The 20,113-nt window shown below is 35.8% G+C and overlaps 1 protein-coding gene across 2 annotated transcripts; it reads left to right on the top strand.

Annotated features, from left to right (window-relative positions):
* Positions 1-1,800: 1,800 nt before the first annotated feature.
* On the top strand, positions 1,801-19,391 carry LOC111592871 (myb-like protein AA). 2 transcript variants are annotated; one of them, XM_023305319.2, is made up of 4 exons: positions 1,801-1,957; positions 4,198-4,699; positions 5,102-6,196; positions 19,285-19,391. In XM_023305319.2, the coding sequence occupies exons 2-3, from the start codon at positions 4,392-4,394 to the stop codon at positions 6,126-6,128; spliced, it is 1,335 nt and encodes a 444-aa protein (XP_023161087.2). In that variant the 5' UTR covers positions 1,801-1,957; positions 4,198-4,391; the 3' UTR covers positions 6,129-6,196; positions 19,285-19,391. The 2 variants fall into 2 exon arrangements, with proteins under 2 accessions (XP_023161087.2, XP_023161088.2); XM_023305320.2 differs by lacking the exon at positions 1,801-1,957 and adding an exon at positions 2,119-2,357.
* The last annotated feature ends 722 nt before the right edge of the window (positions 19,392-20,113 follow it).

Below are 20,113 nucleotides of genomic sequence, written 5' to 3' on the forward strand. Positions count from 1 at the left end.
ACTGCGTGGTGCTGCTGCTGCTGCTGCTGCGTCTTTTGCTGCTCTTGCCAATCTTGGGCATTATCGATTTTCTTTTGTTTATAATGCTCACTCACAGATTTGTTTGTTGTTCCTGTCGGCGCGCGCCCCTTTCGCTTTGTCTTGAGTTTTTGGTTTCTTGTTTATTTGCGTTTACCAAGCACCAGCGCGTCCGCTGATAAGCAGAGAGGCGCGGGCGTTCTATTCATATCTGGTGCAGATATGTAGAAGATTTATGGCTGGCAAAAATTATGTCTCGAGTATTATGTAAATATTTATTCGCCTAATGATCAGTGGTCTGACAATTGCAGTTGATTGACTTACAGAAGTTTTACGTGCCTTATAAAGGTTAATATTTTAAAATGAGATTATATTATATATAATGTATAATAATTTAATATAACAAAAGTATTAAATTATAGTTTCAATTTGTCTAAATTCCTGTGAAGCATATACTGAAAGAATGAGAAGAACTTAAAAAAATAGATTTTATCATATTTTTTATATTTTAAATTATATCTAATTTATTACATTACAATTTCAATTTACAGAAAAAAGTTTAACATTTAATTATAAATATATTAATTATTGATTTTATTATATCTTTTATAATTTGATTATAAAATTACAGTTTTCATTTGAGATCTTAACTAATTTCCATACAAACTGCACCTATAATTCTAATTTATGTTCAGTGCTTAAATTGAACGGATAACTTAACAACTAGTTGAATAGAGTAGCAGAACAATATCGCAGCAGCTCCTGTTTCATATATCACTCTCTACCTCTCATTTTCGCCCTCTCGCTCTCTCTTTAGTGGACAGCACACGTTGCTAGGTTTATTGGCAACAGCACACAGCAAAAGTTCACCCAATTGTTTACATCAGCAGAATGCTGAGCAAAAAGCATCCTCTCAGCATTAGCAACAGCCGCGGCAGCAGCAACAACAACGACAAATAAGAGCAAGAGCCGAACGCAGCCCCCAAAAACAACGCGTGGGTCTCTCGTGCTCTCTTTGCTCGTTGCTCTCTTCGTCTATCTCTCGCTCGTCGTTTGTTTCGTATTGCATACACGAACAAAAACATTGGCAGAGCGCAGCGGGCAGAACGTCGCTCTCTATGTGGCTTACGTGCGCTCAGCAGTGGCTGCTGCGCCGCCAATTTGCAAGAAAATTTAAGTTCGTTTACAGTTGGTTTTGTGGGGAAGTTGTGAAAAACAGCGACGCACAGCAGTTGCTGCTGCCAAGAAGCGTTGGCAACAAAGCGTTGGGCTGTCGAACAGACACACCGATACACACACACACGCGGAAACAGACAAATGTATAAATATAATAAACAATTTAAATTAATAATATACGAATATCAATTGAGCTTGCAATTGTGCTGCTGCGTGTGTGTGTGTCTGTGCGTGTGAGTAGTTGTAGTAGTTGTTGTTGTTGCCGCTGTTGCTGCTCTCGCTGCGTCCGCCCGCTTGTTGTGTATACACACACACAGACACGCTCACTGCAGCTGTGTTTGTGAATTTTGTGGTACATTTTGCGCTCGCATCGTTTACAGATTTTTGTGGTGGCAAATAGTTGTTGCATAGCCTTCATACAACACACAGCAACAATTACTAACACTGCGACAAGTGGCAGCAACCGAGCTAACGACCGAGCAACCAGCAACAACAGCGTTTTGTTGTTTTGTTAATTGAAATAAATTGAAATAAATTCTCAACGTGCTTGCTCAAATTGTTAATAAACACAACAACAACAACAACAAAATAAATAAACAACAGCAATACAAAATCAAAAAAAATTTGTGAACTAAAAAAGTTGTTTTTAGTTGCTTGCGCGGCGCCAAATGCTTAAGTTTCAAATTGATGAATAAAAATGAAATAAATACAAAGAAAACCGAAAAAGTTTAAACAAATCCAATTGGAATTCAAGCAAGTGCAAGTGTGTACACAAATTGTTTTAATTATATCAATTATAATTTAGACACTTTTTTTATATATTTTTTGTTGGTATCAGCAAAACGGCAAATCTTTTGCGTATTTTTAGACTTTCTGCATGTCTCTGTGTGTGTGTAAATATGTGTATATGTGTGTGTGCATTGCAGCACAAAATTGAAAATTAGTTGAAACGAGAAATTGGCAAATAACAAAAGCTAAAAAAACGCATCACAAATTAAAAGCTAAAGAGGCTGTCGCCTCTGGCAAAGCTGTTACGTAAGCAGCGAAGAGACAACGAAAGCGACAGAGCTGGCAACATACAGGTAGACAGCGAGAGAAAGAGAGAGAACAATAGAGAGAGAGAGAGAAAGAAAGAGACAAAAGCAAAGCTGCTTTAAGGATTGGTAAGACGCAGAAGAACTTGCTCCATTTAGATAAGCTGCTTATCATATTTTATAGATCACTTAATATTCTATAATTTCTTTTTGTTAGTTTTAGCGAAAAAACTTGTCTTTAATCTCTGTCAATCAACAATGAATATTGAGAAAATATATTAAAGAAATTTATATATAAACAAAAGATAATGTGGAATAGTTTGAATTATATTACAAATACAATATATTCAATTTTAATGTAATGAAATATATTTTAACCTTCAATCAGTTTTCAGAAATTGCATTCAATGAATATTTTATATACATTCAATTAATATTTTTCTAAATAAAATATACTCCAGATGCTGCTCATTTATAGTAGCATGTTTAAGCATTAAAAATATCAAAATATGCCACATCTGACATTTCAATCAATCAATAAATTTTTTCATATACAGTGGACACTTTTTGTAACTTATTTAAATTACCAAAAATGCCCTCTTGTCATATTATACAAATACCAACTCTCAATCACCTATGTTCAAACAATAAATACTCTTTCAATCACTTATCTTCAATCAATCAATCACTTTTAAATTATGATGCAGCTCTTGTTGCCGTATCTAATAACTACTATTAAGCTAATTATTTTAAATATTATTTTGATTGATACATTGTATCAATCATTTATCTGCCAGCTCAATCAGTCAATCATTTAATACATTACTCACTTATTGAATTGTGCTTCACTTCTAGATATGTAATTAAGATTTCCCTTCTAACGTATAACACCCACTCAGCTGATCCACAAGCGATACACCACTTTATATATATATATATATATATATATATATATATATTTATATATATATGTGTGTGTGCATATGTTTATGTATATATAGCATGTATGTACCTGCACATTCTCGACCACAACGCTTCAATTCTGGGAATGCGAAGCCAGAACGTTGCAAATGTTTATTTTATGCGATTTTTTGTTTGGCTAACTTATAATTGTACTTTGTTTGTGCGAAGTACTTAGACAGCTATATATATATATAGCATATATATATCTATGTATGTGTATAGAAGAATATGGTTTTCAGCCTATAATTTTCACCTGCCATTTGCTTGACAAATTGGTATTAAATATAAATTTTGTATTAATAATTGTTGCGGTTTGCTTAATAAATGCTGTACTTGTTCCAAGTTTATATACATATGTTTTATGTACTATTATTATTAATATTTTTAGTATTTTACCTTATGAACATATTAAAGATAGAGTTGGCATTAATTGCAATATTTTTATAAATATGATAATGAAGAAATATTTGACAATTTAAAGTTAAATTATGCTTAAATAACTTTCTGTATAATTTTACGTATTACCAAAAAAATACTTAAAGTTTGCAACTCCTAATTAAATAAACCAAATTAAATTCATCATCCGACCCTTCAATCAATCAAGTTCTACAGTTATTAACTATCATAGCTAACAGTTCATAGTTCATAGTTTTTGCAGCTTCTTCCCTTTCTCACATTGAATTTTATATTGATTTTCAAACTGTTTTGCATAGTTGTTGCAGTTGATTAGCCGCGCTGCCTCCCGCTCTACCCCCTGTAAAAGCTCGAGCTTTGCCGTTGCATTTCTTGCACGTCTCAAAAACAAATAACTCTCTGTCAAAAATCCCTAACCATCTATTCTGGGCCATTCAGTTCATTGAACTTGGAGCTCAGAAACAATGTTCAAAGCGCAACTCAAACCACAAATATGAAGTGTCCGAAACGTTGCATACTTTTCGGCCAGTTTACCATCAGGGCAATAAACAGGCAACAAATAATATTAACGATTTTCTCACTTCACACACAGCATCTCGAAACGGCCAAGGGACACGCACACACACACAGCCGGAAACACGTGTGTGTGTCATGCGCAGTGGACACTTTGGTAATGCCAACAAAAGAGGCCACAGCAACAACAAGAAGTTAAGAGACTTTTAAGAGTAAGAGCGAGAGAGAGAGACAGACAGAGACAGAGACAGAGACAGTCATATAGCTAGCGAGATGGCCTTCTCGCGACACAACATCGAAAAGCGCCGACTCATCGAGCTAGTTCGCCTCAATCCCATCTTGTGGGACTGCCGCCTGCCGCACTACAAGCGCTCCGACAAGAAGAAGGCCGTCAAATGGAACGAGCTGGGTCGCATGTTCAACGTGAATGGGGAGCGGGTGCAGCGCACCTTTACCTCGTTGCGGGAGATCTTTCGGCGCGAGCTCAATCACGAAAAGATGCTGGGCACAACGCGCTTCAAGTCCAAATGGGAGTATTACGATGCCATGGCCTTCCTCAAAGAGGTCATCAGGGAGCGAAAGTGAGTACAAATGGGCTCGATTAGATGATGTCCATTAGAACTGGCTTTCTATATCAAGCTAGATGCGATTTTATAAGTATTCCAGTTTTTTTAAATTAAATAATTTATTAATAAATTAATATTTAAAGAAATACTTGTATCTATTTATCTGCAATCTTAACAAATTATTTTGTTTGTTGAGATCAATAATAATTCTCTGCTTGGACTTTGCTATTTGGAAGTTGAAATGTTTCTAGAGTTATATATATAAATATATATTTATAAAAAATATATTCATAAATATATAATATATACAAAAAAAAAACAAATCTGTAAATATTAAAAATTAATAATTTTATTTCAGCTAAATTATTTATTTAACTCAAAGTAAATTTATTAATATACATATTTTCATCTTCTCAGATCTCGTGAGCGCATTAAGCAACCCGCTGCAGAGAGTACAATCCACAACAACAACAACACAAACAGCAGCAATAACAACAACAACAATACAAATATCAGCAGCAACAGCAACAATAACAACAACAACAGCAACACAAGCCGCAGCAGCAACAACAACAACGCGAACAACAACACCAACACCAACAACAGCGTAGCCCACGATGAATATCAATACTTTGCGCCCAGCGATCCAAACAATCCCAATAATCAGCCAATCAAAGCACCTGAAAACCAGCCAAGCATTAGCCAGTTACCTGTGGGGCTGCAGCAACAGGCGCAGCATTTGCAGGCGCTGCAGCTGCAGCCAGATGTGACTCTGACATCGTTGCAGAAGGCGCCATCAGCTGTTGTACTGCCTTTGTCTGCGGCAGCCGCACCTTGCCCCACATCACCGGCAGCACCTGTGCAGCTGTGTGGCAGCTCCCGCTCCTGTAGCAGCTCACCTTCGATTTACATCAAGGACGAACCCGATTCGCCTGACTTGCAAGAGCTGCCCGATGAGACGAATACCAGTCGATCCGCCCAGAAGTCGCGGCCACATTCCAAATTGGCCACGATACGACCGCAGACAAAGCAGCAGCTGAAAGCACGTCTACAGGTAGCCAAAGGTGGGCTGTATGCCACGCCTCCGCCACATTTGATTATCAATACAAACAACGAGCTGATCGATGTGGATGCTGGTGATCTGGACGACGACGACGACGATCTGGAGTACGATGACGACGACGATGATGACGATATCGATACTAATCATCGTGGTGACTGCCCGCCCAATGCAAATATTAGTATGCTGGGTGCAGGCGGGCGACTCTCACCTGGCAGCAGCTTCACAGGTGCCGGCGCTGCCAGTACACGGCATCAGCCCACGCACCGAGAGCTGCTCTACATAAAATTTGGTGATTTTCTTGCCGCACGACTGAATACCCTGCACGAAACTGTTGCCAACGAGTTGATGAACAAAATTTTACTGCTAATTGCTGAGAAGTGAATGGAGAGAGGAACAAGAGGACCAGCAACTGGTCAAGTGGAACAAGAGATCAAATCCGTGCTAAATAGGTAAGTGAAGCAAATTGTATTGGGAGAGTTGACTGGATTCCATAGGTCAATAGAGAGAAAGAGCTTTAAGACTGTAAGGCGTATTAAAGCTCAGTTTGGATGCTAATCAAAATTATGAATAACAAAAGCTCTTTTAATATGCTTAAAAAAAAACTGTTAAAAGCTTTGGTTTGACTGTTAAAGGAACAATTATGATCTGATTCCTTAAAATATTATAAAGCTGTACTTAACTATATTCAATATTATGTTAAAAAAAATTGAAAGATCTATGCAAGCTTAGTACAAATCCTTTCTATCTATATCGCACTGCCTTAGAGTTGAGTTCGAAATAATTTTAAGCTCTATTAAAATACTTTGCAGATCTCTTTGAAGCTGTCAAGCTTCAACAATGGAAAGTTTTTCTAGCTTGAATGCTACTAGGCTCTGTTGAAGAGCTTTAAAGTTCTGTTGCTTTGCAAGGCAATATTTTAAAAGGTTCAAAGATTATTGCATAAAAGTTATTATAATAAGAGCAATATGTATATTTGAAAGCTTTTTTAAACTAATAATAATATTAAAGCTAATGCTGAAAGAAGAATGCTTTTTTAATAGCTTAATTATTTTAATTAAAATTATTATTATAAGATATATTTTTTTTAATTTTTAGCATTCAAGCTAAAGTTGATAAAAGTTCTTTGAGTTCTCAAAGCTTACTTGGACAAATGTTTTTATGCATTTTTTCCAGTTTTATTGCCCGCTCAATCATTTAACGCTCAAATCCTCGTTTTTTTCGGATTACTTTTAACTTACATTTGTTGGACCCTAGAAAATCCTTGTAAAAACTAGTTAAGTTCTACAAAATTTATTAGTTTGACCAATTTGTGTGGTCGCCACTTGACTTCGTTGCAACTTGCAACAATATATTTAAATTTATATATACTTTTTTTCTCTCTTGTACACACAACATGCCAAGACCATAAAAAAGTTTTAATTTCCGAATGCTGAAGTGGCCCAGACACAGAGAGAAGCAGCAGCAGCAGCTCCACATGCCACACATTCGCGCTGCAAGTTGTCCGAAAATGTAAAAGCTTTCACGCATAAATAAAAAACTGCCCCAGGCTATGTATGCAGCATGCCAAGTGAATGAAAGCCAATAGTTACCAAGTCGAGCAATGACCAAGGCAGTATATATAGCTATGTATATGTATATAATAATGATATAAGTAATAGTGCTCTAGTCGGAAGTGACTGACTAAAAGATATCCTTCATGCAGCGAAGAGGGAGATGATGAGGGCACAGTACCTAATCTGTATATAATCAGTGAGGTACTTTGATGATGATAATGATGATAACGATGATAATGATGATAATGATGATAATGATGATTATGATGATAATGATGATAATGATGATAATGATGATAATGTTGATAATGATGATAATGATGATAATGATGATAATGATGATAATGATGATAATGATGATAATGATGATAATGATGACAATGATGATAATGATTATAATGATGATAATGATGATAATGATGATAATGATGATAATAATGATAATGATGATAATGATAATAATGATGATAATGATGATAATGATAATAATCATGATAATGATGATAATAATGATACTGATAATAATGATAATAATAATAATAATGATAATTATGATAATTATGATGATAATGATAATAATGATAATAATGATAATAATGATAATAATGATAATAATGATAATAATGATAATAATGATAATGATAACAATGATAATAATAATAATAATGATAATGATAATAAAGTTAATAAGGATAATGATAATAATGATAATAATGATGATAATGATAATAATGAAAATATGGATAATAACGATAATAATGATAATAATGATAATAATGATAATAATAATTAATGATAATAATGATGTTTATGATGATTATCATTGTTAAATGTTTACTCTAGCAGTCGAGACTCTTCTAGTAATGCTAAATAAATTATGTTCCTTCGTTGCCTATTGATATGTTACTGACATATGGCATTGGCATATCGTGCTCATCATCATAACTGTCATAAAATATGATCATTAATATTATTAAAAATAATTATGAACATCATTTGCAATTTCAATTTGAGCACTGGGATTTTTTAAAATCGGCTTACGTTATTATTCATTATTAATATTTAGGCAACATTATTATTTTTATGTGTTTATATTTGTATATACATACATATTATATTATATATATATTCTATATATTTAATTTTATATCCGCATTATATAGGACAGCCACCTGCTCAAACAAGCTCAAGGTCTAATCTCGACTTGCAGGTCTACAAATTTGAAAAGAAAATAAAACAGAAATGAAGTTAGAACAAAGACAATAATTAAATATTAAAAACTGCATATCATGTTTATATAGTATAATATCATATTAAATATATTTTAGATTATGCCAATTTCCAATTCACAACTTTTTCTTCTTCTATTTTATATTCCATGACAGATAACATTTTTATAAATTGTTGTTATATATATATTGTTGTATATATGCATTTTTAATATAATATATTTTTATTCATTGTCAGGCCAGAAATTAAATATAAGATGTTTCTTCATATATATTTATATATTTTATAATTTTAGTCTATAAACTATAGCAGCTATATTTCGCACACAAACCTTGTTTTGGCCGGCCTGAAAGCTGGCTGAGCCGCAAGATCTATGAGTTAAGTGTAGCTGCAGCTGTGCGAATGACTTCACACAACACACAAACATAGTTTACACACACACACACACACTGTACACTTAGCTTCACAAGTTTTGGGCGTGTGTATTTACGATTTTGTAATATTTATGCTGTGACGCTTCTGGTGTCTCTGTATGTGTGTCTGCCTGCGTCGATGTGGCTTTTCCGTCAACTCTCAGCAGCTTCCCTCTTTCCTCCCCGTCCGCTTCCACAGTCATTGCTATCTGGTATCTATGGCAACAGCTTTACGAGCTCAGCCTTAATTCTGGGCAGCGGCAGCGCACTAAGCGGCACAGTGGGTGGCTTACGAGTGTGTGCGTGGCCTTTTATAGATAGTTTCAGCAAGTTTGTTGGCACTTACAACATTATAAATTTGCCATAAATTATCGTTATATGAAATGCAGCGAGTCGCTGATAGGGCAAACAGTAGCGGAACTTTGATTCAAAAAACTGCGCACAAAACACAAATTTTATTATGCTAACGAGCGTATAAAATATGAATAGAGAGAATGAACGGGAGAGGGAGAGAGACTGAGAGAGATCGGTGGATATAGTGAGATATTTATATAGAAAGTTAGAGAAAGAGAAAGAAAGAGATAGAGAGAGAGAGAGAGTTAGGGAGAGAGATATACAGTCTAGAGAAGGAGAGGGATAGAGTGAGAGATGTTGAGAGAGAGAAGAGGAGAGGAAAGAAAGACAGAGAGAGAGAGAAAAATAGAGTCAATGAGGGTTGTATTGCAAGGAGAGAATTAGAGATAGGTTAAGTAATAGAGAGACAGAAAGAGAGAGTCAGATAGAAATAGTGTGAGAAATGAGAGAGAGAGAGAGATAGAAATCAAACTAGAGTGAAAGGGAAACAGAGAAAAAGTGAGAGAAATAGAGAGAAGAGAAGGAAAGAGTGAGGTACAGATGGAGAGAGATTTAGACAGAGAGGAGGAAAGAGAAAGAGAAAATATAAATAGAAATAGAAATAGAGAAAGAGTCAAAGAAAGAGAGAAAAGAAAAGATGGGAAGGCAGAGATAGCATATAGCTTAGCAAAATATAGGAATTTACTCAGTACTTTTAATAAAATATAAAATATAAAATATATAAATAAAATTTTAGGAGAAAAATATAATCTAAGATCAATGCCGAAATTTCTACACCAAAACTCAATTCCCTCGACGCATATGTGCCTTGATTATATATTCTATTATATATTTTACTATATATCATTCGAATGCATCCTCCCGTTCTGTTCATATATATTCGGGCTATACATTTCGTCTCTGTTGCTTTCCGTGCCAGCATGCTAGTTGCAACACTTCCTGCTACTCGTAAGCTATTTTTAACATTTTCCTGTCTTTAGTAATCACAGTTGGCTACAATGTCGAAGGCGTTAGATAAACGCGTCTGGCTACATGCGCCTGCCGTTGGTTGGCTGTGAAGCTGCGAATGGCGCGCCGAAGTTAGGAAATTTTGTTGCATTGCCCGCGGCGTTTAGCCCTTTGCACATAAAATTGCATATGCAACTTAATGTTTACAATGGTCGTAAAAGTTTAATGGATTTTCTAGCTGCTGCGAGCAGGGCGCAGCAGTCAAAAGCTGTACCTCGCCCCGCTACCACAGCTGCTCGGCTCAGCCTAAACTTTTGTAGCCATAATAAAAACGCATTTATTTGATTAATACGTTGCAGTTTTTTTTGTGCCCCAAAAAACTATGACTAAAGCATTGCCAAATATTTGAGAAAATCCCAAGTTTTTTTGAATTTCATTTTTCATTTATTTAATAATTTAACTCGGACTAACTTTAGGTTTGCTTGCAGTTATGACCAATCAGATATAATTTTGACTAAGCCCAAATCCTGCTACTAAAATATACTTGTGGCAAACAGATATTAATTCGAATTTATTACATACGTAAATGGCTTTGTTCCAGCTCCTGCCTTTGGCTAATCAAATGCAAATTTGTATACACTCATTATTGAATGGGATTTCAACGAGCAAGTCAATTGCATGCATTAGCATTAGCATAATTATAATTGTATGCTGGACAGCAAAAACCTGGCCAGTGCCATTACCCGAGAGCTAAGATAAGAGACAGGCAGCATGCAACATGGTATAGATAGATAATTGAATGCAGGGAACCAATTCGATTTTGAGGCAGCACAAAAGGCAGCTTGCCACGAGTAGTATCAATATTGATTGCTATTAATATGGCCAAGTTATACAATAAGCAGTCAATGCCAGCTCTTGGGTTATTCATGCTACACACACACACAGGCACACAGAGAGGCATCGTCTAAGGACGATTGCATTTTTAATGAGCAGGAGGCGCCTTCGATACGCTTCCGCTGCTGGCTGATGACTGGGAAATGCTTCCGCCTGCGCTTGGGAAATTTGACAGCATACGTAAAGCAGCGGCTGGTATCAGGTTAATTTGAGACGCAGCCACAGGGAAAAGCCAACGGAAAGGCAGCGGAAACTTACACACACACACACACACACCCACACAACACTTCAACAAACACACGCACACACACACAGTCTCTGCATTGAGCTGTCTTTGGCTACGTTCTCGTCGTCATCTCCTTCAGCCTTAATGGCCGCAGGACATGTCAAAAGAATTGATGACGTGCAACGTCTTCGACGTGCGCTGCAATCATAAAACTGGCAACAGCCGCCCTACCCCTATGCCCCAACCCTTGCCCCACCTAACCTGAATTCGCTTTTTGCAAAGAAATATCTACTGCCAATAAAATCGTTTTAGAAATGGATTTGTCAGCTTCATTGCCAACGATTAATTTGACTTACCAATGCTACATGACACTGGCTGAAAGTGATATTTGACATGAAAATAGTGTTGTAAAGCGCTGCAAAATTAGCTTTACTGTGTATAGTCAAAGTATATTTATAAATATCATTTCAAAGCAAGTTCATCAGTCTGATTCCTAAGCAAGGAGTGAGCTGTTTAGCTGTGATTTACTTTTGTATTTGGTCAAATTTAATTTAAAGCTTAATTATTTTTTGTATTATCGTGCTTAGCATTTTTTTTTAAATTTTACAAACATATATCTTAAAATGTTACTTAAGCCTCTACTCTTTTGACATTTTGCTTTAGCTCTGAGCACGTCTAAACTTCTTCTGATTTGAATTTAAAAAATATTATAGAAGTTTTTTTTTCAAATTTTTGTCTTCTTGGTCTTATCTGGCTTAATCTTTTATAAAAGCTAATTAAAATGTGGCTGAGAGCTTCTCTTCCTTAAGCACTGCGTTCTTATTGAAGTTCATGAAAAGTGTGTTTTAAAGCTAAACAAATCTCTTCTTCCATAAGCTTATACTTATAGACGTTTTTCTTTATATACGCTCATATTACTTTGTTTCTCTATAAGCTTCTTTCTTGTGTTTTCGCTTTGACTATTGTTGCTTCCACTATTAAAGCTCTAGAGACTATGTTTAGTTTTCACTTAGGCTCTTCCTGTCTCTTCTTCTTTCAATTATATATCTATAAGCTCTTCTTTCTGTACAAGCTTATCTCTTCAGCTCTTACTTAAGCTCTTCTGTCTCCCCAGACTGTCCGTCATCGTAGTTAAGTCTTTACCAGCTGCAAATCTCTGGCTTGGCTTTCAGCTATTGTCATTGGCATTTGGCTGCAACGCGTTCTGAATTTAGTGCACATCAATCGGGCATAAAAATGACGCCAGTTGGCGCCATTTTGTTAGGCAATGGCCGGCACTAAAAGATGGCGCCTTCGCCGGCTAAGCCCCTCGCGCTCACTCGCTATCTCTCACTCAAATAATTGCGGACTTTATTGCTGTAGATTTTATGCAAGTTTACCTTTTGGATGTGCTCAAAACTTTGCAAACGGAGGCTAAAGTCAACAGAAGCGCTTGAAAATTTTTGTAAATTTTCATGAATTAATAATTTTGATTGCTGAGAGCAAGGAGAGGTGGAGAGGTGGTGGAAAAACTTGTTTAAGTCTTTCATTAAAAATCATCATCATTAGCTTAGCCCAAAAGACTTTTAACTTTTTATGCTTTTGACAATCAGTGTTGAAAGTTGCTAAATTTTTGCCACTGTTTCCTTCTTCCAGTGTTGTGTAAATATTTCGTGACGTTTAGCTGGCAGTTAAGAAAAAATGCAACTGCTTGTTGAAGTTTTGTTTAAGTTTTCTGAAGCTGAAAGAAGACTTAGCAAAGTTTCATTAATTAATAACATTTATTTAATATTTTTAAAAATATATAATCTGCATACATATATCTGTAAATAATCTCAGCTTAACTTCTTGTTACTATTTTGACTTCTTCTGCTCAACTCTTTGAGGTTAAAATACAATATTTACCAACTGCATTGCTGTCCAAACGTGTCTGAGTGTGTATGTATGTGTGTGCATACACTAAAAATAATTGAGTATGCGTTGCTAATATTGGAGGATATTGAATGCCATTAGTGGTACTTCGCATGGAGCCACAGAAATTGATTGCCGTAAAAGCCGAAAAGCAAGTAAAATAATATTTGTTGTTATTTTGTGGCTTTTACCGAGCGAATCGAAACCAAATCAATTGAAATGAAAGTACACAACATTTATAAATTGGCAAATGCGTTTTCAATTTTAGCTAAAACAAGCAGCCGAACAGACCGAGAGACAGACGGACAGCCAGGCAGACAGAAACAACTGTCAAGTCGACTACGACGACGACTACGGAATATGGCCTTTTGATATATTTTTGGCCATTTGTTTGGCATTTCGTTTTTGTTGATATACAATTAATTACGACTAACAAGGCACAAGACTTGAAATGAGCGTATAAAACATGAAGATACGCTGTAAATTAATTGAATAAAATAATATGTATAAAATGAAATAATAATAAAATATAGTGTAACATAATATAAAATAATATAACACAAATATAAAAAAATATTATATATATGTATCTTATATCTTCTCAATTGCTCTTTCATTTCTTATCATATCAAAGGTTTATTATATATATAAATATTTATATATAAATTTTATTTTATTTATGCCTTGCATAACTCTTAGATGCAGTACTTTGTTTCGGAACTTCAAGATACTTCTGTGCATAGACATATGATATTTATAACGTAATTTATAAAACATATTCAAGAGAATGTCACACTTCTAATACCCTTTAGTTAACTTAACTGAACTGTAAAATTGTTTATTATATTGTTAAATAATTGGGAGTCAGAAAATCATTTTAAAGTCATAAATTACTTAACAGAAAAATGCCTTAGTGGCGAATGCATATCTAGAAGATACCCTGTAACCTTGTAATGGTATTTTAATTCCACTCATACCTATCGGATTTCTGTGTCTATGAGACAGCTTACAGCTGGCAGTAATACCCTATAAGTTTGCTTAATGATAAAGCAAATTATATATTAAAAAATATATATATCTCAAGGATTTAGAAGGAAATGTCTTAATCTAATAAGAGAAAATGCTGCCAATAATTTAATATAGTTTGATGAAAAGTTTCTATATTTAAAGTTTGAATATATAAATTAGATATAACCAAAAATGTTCTACATCGTGACTTTAGTTTTCTTTTATTACTAGCACAACTCTAAAATACTCTGCTCTCTGCCCATTTTTCCAGGGCATTCAGAGTGCAGGCAAATGCTAAACAAAATGTCAGACTAATTAAATTAACTGTCAGTGTAAGTTCTGCTTTGACTCAATCAAATCCAGACAACACTCGACTTTCAAGTTGGGCACACCACGCCCACCTGCGTAGAGCGTAAAGTGGAACAGGTGCGCCCGGCTGCAACAGTTCTTGAGATGTTGAAAATGGCTCAAAAAAGGGCTGGAGCAAAGGCAGAGCCAGAACTGTTTATGCATTTCCTTAATGAAATGCAAAGAAAGACCAAAAATGAGGCTTACGAATTCCCAAACGCTGCTTACAGAATATGAAAGTCTGCCACGCCCCCCACCCGACGCTGCTGTAAACGAAAACATTTACAAAAGCTCTTGTTGAGTGGTAATTAAATATTTATCTTCTCTTGAGCTATTTGCTTTGATTAATAGCCAAATAGCAAAAACTGGCTACAAAAGATTTTTGCGCTTTGTTTACTTTAAATATTTTTCAATTTTTCACTTTGTTTATCTTTTTGTATTTTGATTCCCTATTTTTCGTGAAGTCTATAGAAAGTCAAACAGAAAAAATATACAAAATTAAATATTAACATAAATTATAATGAAATTAAGTTAAAAATTATTATAAAATATATGTGAAGAGCAAAAGTTTGTTTTTAAATAAAAATTTTCAAAATCAATTATTTTGCTATTATTGAAATTATTTTTGAGCCTTTTCGAAAGAGCATTGCTCAGTCGTTAAACTGCTAGAAATTTCATACTTTTCCTATTGTGTTTGAGTTTTATTTGTGCAAATTTAGGCTTGGGCTTTAATTTAGATAATGCGTTCTATATTCGATACACCAGAATCGGATTTATTTGATTTCTCAAAATTTATAGGAAAATTAAAAATACTTAAGCTTGTTTAGATCTATTTTGATTTGCATAAAGTTCTAGTTGGGCAATGAAATCAGCAGCTTTTGGCATATTTAAGTGGAAAATCCATTTGGAAAAGTGTTTGGTAATAAGTTGTTCAGCTCGAAGGCGCCAACAGGCTATAAAACATGTCTGCCAAATGCATTGAAACAGTTCGCACATGCAAAGCAGGCAAAGTGCGAGTAAGCCACATCATTATGGGACCACGGGGAGCGACTGACTCCAATGGACGCCAATTGGGTGCGTAGCAAATGTCGCCACAGATGAGGAGACGAGGAGTCGAGGAGTCGAGGAGTCGTTGCAGCGAAGCATCATTAAGTCAATTTTGTGAGGGGGTCTGGAGCGCAACTTAATGTGCAGCCAGGGAGTAGAAATGCCAGTCCGGGCAGACAGAGCAGCCATTGCTCCGATGGCCAACATGGACACACCAATTATCCAAAATGCCAACACACGCAACAACAGCCGAACTGAGGGCGCATAGCAAGGCAACGGCAGGGCAGGGCAGGCCAGTGCAGGGGGTGGGACTAAAAAATAAGAGTGGAAACAAAAACCTATTGGACGGCTGCATTGTGGCCAGCTATAGCAAAGGAGATTGCGCTTTTGCGGTTGTGTTAAGTTGATTTCCGGCACGTCTGTTGCTTCAGTTGAAAACCAGGCAACGGCTCCGCATGACTTCAAGATGCACAGCGCCAATTATGCGTGCTGTCAGCGTCATCATCGTCATCATCGTCCTACTCCACGCTGGTCAGCGCTACATTCATAAACAGACGCTGCCCCATTATCATCAGTGTAGGTGTTTAGACACGCCCCCATCGTCGCCGCTGTCAAATGCATCAATGTGCTGGCTCCCCATAGATGCACAGTGGAGCAAACTATATTTTATATTAAATACTCGTTGCGATATTATGAATGACATACGAATCTGAATAAGTGCATCAACTTGCTGAATGTAGAGTGGAGCAAGCTATATGAATTCATATATAAATTGAGGCGCACAAATTTAATCTATAAATATATGAAAGTTATTTTATATATTTGATGTATAAATCTTTATATAAAATATGATTAATATCTGTAGAGCCTCTAGAAACTTTGCTAAGATGCTAAGATGTCTTGCAGCTTGATTATTAATATTAAAATAATTTTGTTAATTTATTTTTTATTTCTTTTATAAAGAAAAAAATATTAAGGAATATTATTTTATTTATTATATTTATTTTATTTGAAACCACTTTTTTTAGATTTTCATTTAAGTTTTAAGTTCTCTTATGTTACAAATTCAATTAAATCTTAATCAAGCTCTTCATGCTTCATAAATTTCTTTCAGTAACTCTGACTTTTGCTCCACTGTACGTTATCGCTGTCTGGCTATGCCTGCACCCACATGCTCTACCCACTAAGGTGTGCTGTAAATTATACGGCTTTGCGTTTAGCCTCCGTAACCTCGAAGTTGCCCTGGCTCCCAGTAGATGTCCTTTCTGCTGGTTGTCTTCCCCGGCAGCTGCCCCTGCCCCATGCTGGCTGCTGCAACGCAGTTTGATGTTTTGCGGTTGTGTTTATGCTGTTGACGTTGTCAACGTTGTCGACGTTGTCGTAGGCCCCAATTCGAGGCCTGACTTTAAATATTCAGAGTGTGCTTTTAGGCTTCTATTAGGAAGTTGAGCCGTACGCAGAGGCAGCTCTTTCAAATGGGCATGAAGGAGTTTAAGATATATACAACTTATCTGCGGACCTTTCAGACTTAAGATTCAAACTTGATACTTCCTTCATTCACATTAAATTACAACGAACATATCGATTCTGCATTATCTTCTCTGATTTATAGCTCAGCAATCGCCTTAAAGTTGTGACTCCCTTGCCACTGTTAAGCTCTTTAGTCAAGTGTGTCAATTGCTGACACCTGCAAATTTCCATTCAAGTTTGCTGCTTCGTCGTTTTTTTTTTGTGTTTCCTTTGTGGTTGCGAGTGGCCAAGGGCAAACGCTTTGGCATTTGAATAAACAACTTTTGGCCCACTGGAAAGGATGGGCAAACCAATCAAACCGAAATATTTTGCAGCCACACGGGCTGACAAGAAAAACTTTCACACTCGCCTCGTGTGTGTGTGCGGCGTGTGCTACACATACGTGCCCCACGTTGTGGCATGGCTGCACATTTGCTTGCCTTAACCTTTATTTTCATTAGCCATCCAAATGCTGCTGCTGCTGCTGCTGCTGCTACTACTTGAGCTTTCAGCTGCAGTTGCAGCTGCCGTCTTCCAACCCAGCCAGAACGAAACGAATTCTAGCTAAGCCAAGCCAAGGCCCAGCCCAGCCAGCAGCCAGTTATCCAGTCAGCTAACCGCAACGCTGTTGGAGCCACTGTCATTTGTTATGTTATTGGTTTGGACATTTTGCAAATTGCTTATTTAGCAGTGCGTAAAATCCACAGCACACACACACACACGCATTCGATTCTGCTATCTGGTATATACTGTCTCCATCTCTGCTGACTGCCTGTGGTTCTTCTTCTGCTCACTTTTTTCACTCTCTGCTGCTCCGGGGAGACCAACACATATGTCAAGTGTGTGGCGTCTGTTATTCTTTGCTCTTTAGTTTCATCTTTTTTCCGTATACCCTGTAAGTGCAGCAGCTGAAAAGGTGGCTGAAATCTAAAGATGAAGATCAGCCTGAAAATGACGTTCTCTAAAAATCTATAGAGAACTGTTTGCAGACTTATGCAAGCTGCTTATATATAGCTGTAGATAAATTCTAAGATGAATGGAAAGTTGTGCAGCTGTTTAAATTTCCCATGCTATGAAATTTTTAGGAAATCAATTTTTAAGGAAATCATATTACATTTTTCTAATTTTATATTTTAAAAATGATGAAAAAGGCCCAACTAAAAAAATTAGTTAAAAGTTGATAGAATTTAAGAAACTTGCCATATTTTTAAGATATTAATGAATTTTTATATGATAAGCTGATCTACAATTATTGTAAGTTAAAGAAATTAAGCGAAAACAATACCTAATCAGACTAAGAACTTCAGTATTTACCTCACTTAATATTTAAAAAATATTCTATTAATTCAAGTAACTCAAATTTGTATATAAAATTCCATTAAGAAGTTATCTATATATACAAATGTCTGTCTGCATTATAAAAACATTTTTAAAGTCTAAACTTCTGTGCAGGATATGCTTGTATATATCATTACGTATACGACAAGTTGTACGTTGCCTTTTGCTGCTGCTGCTGCATGGCCGTAACTTTCATTAGCCGAAAACCTCAAGTTAACAGCGTGTCATGCAAGTGGTTAGTTGTTTCCATCTATTACCATTTCAATGTCAAAAAAATGTATGGGAGGCAGAGACAGACACAGAGAGAAAGAGGGCGAGCGAGGGGGGAGAGAGGCAAAGACAATAGTAAGTGCGAGAGGCCTGCAAGTTATTTGGGCAAGTGTTCAAACAGAGTTCGGTACATTTTTGCCACTTGTCATCCGAAAGGGCATTTTGCCATCCATAATAATATTTGCTTTTCATTCGTCAGCTTCGCTTTGCGGGCTGCTTCTTGATTTTCCATGCTGCCTAATTGCCTGGATAGGTTTTACAGCGTCTCCTTGTGGCCATAAAAGTTTTTATGACTAATATTCGGTGTGTGTGTAGAGAGAGCGATATCCCTTAATTAGACGAACGACCATTAAAACTGATCTATGTCATATTAATTGAGTTTTTTTGTGACTGTACATAAAATTAATTAAAGCTTTAATAGTCGCGATTCGATCCAAAATGATATTTCTAATATTTTTTAAGATTAATAAATTTAATAAATTTGTGTATTATCTCTTATCTCATTGCAGTTGAACTGAAGCAAAGGTCGAAGCAAAATTGTTTAGCAACAAAACAAAAATGAGTCTGTGAATGTGCCATAGAAGACATTTGAATAATGTATTAATAAATTTATGATCTAGGCTAAAAAGGAAACTTACATCGAAATGAGTTTATTTAATGCCGAGCAGGGATAATGGATATATAAGTATATGCTATATTTTTATTTAAAAAGAATGTTGTAAAACGAAAAGTAAACATTATGTAAGTAACTTGGCTCAATCTAATTAGAGTAAACAAATTTCCTGCTTCTGCTTCTTACCTCTATAGATATCTCATCTATGCGCCCTAAATAACCTAATATGGCACAGCCTTTATTGTATTACAAGCCTCTAGCCATACACATTTTATATTCTACATTTGTTGCCGAAAAAGCAAATCAATTTATATTGAATGGAGGTAAACTACGAAAGTTAACAGAGCGCCATGTCCTTGCACCCACTCGAGCCGCTCACAAGTTTTGTCGCCAGCAAACAAATAACAACAAAATGTGAACTTCTTTTTCTAGTTTTTTTTTTTGGTAAATAGAAATCCTCAGCCCAGCAAGAAGAAACAGTTTTGCGCCAACTGAAAACTGTAAACTGAAAACTGAAAAGCCTTTAGGCCTTTGCTCTCTGGCAAAAGTCGAGTGGAGTAAATAGAAAAAGTTGCTGAGACTTTTTCAAATTGAAAATGAGCTGGCTGCCAGGTAGTTGCAGCTAGCAAAGATTAAGCATGGAATTGAAGAGCATAAAGATAGACTGTCAAATACCCTGTAAGTGAGAGTGAGGAAATAGCACATGAGAGAGTTACTTTTCCATA

Source organism: Drosophila hydei, unplaced genomic scaffold, assembly GCF_003285905.1.
Source record: "Drosophila hydei strain 15085-1641.00,03,60 unplaced genomic scaffold, DhydRS2 tig00000001-arrow-pilon, whole genome shotgun sequence".
In the NCBI taxonomy this organism is placed as follows: domain Eukaryota; kingdom Metazoa; phylum Arthropoda; class Insecta; order Diptera; family Drosophilidae; genus Drosophila; species Drosophila hydei.

Bases quoted from the DNA above. Each gene is read 5' to 3' on its own strand.
- LOC111592871 (XM_023305319.2), top strand. From the start codon at position 4,392: ATGGCCTTCTCGCGACACAACATCGAAAAGCGCCGACTCATCGAGCTA. The intron at 4,700-5,101 runs GTGAGTACAAAT...TCATCTTCTCAG, and splicing joins GAGGTCATCAGGGAGCGAAA to ATCTCGTGAGCGCATTAAGC.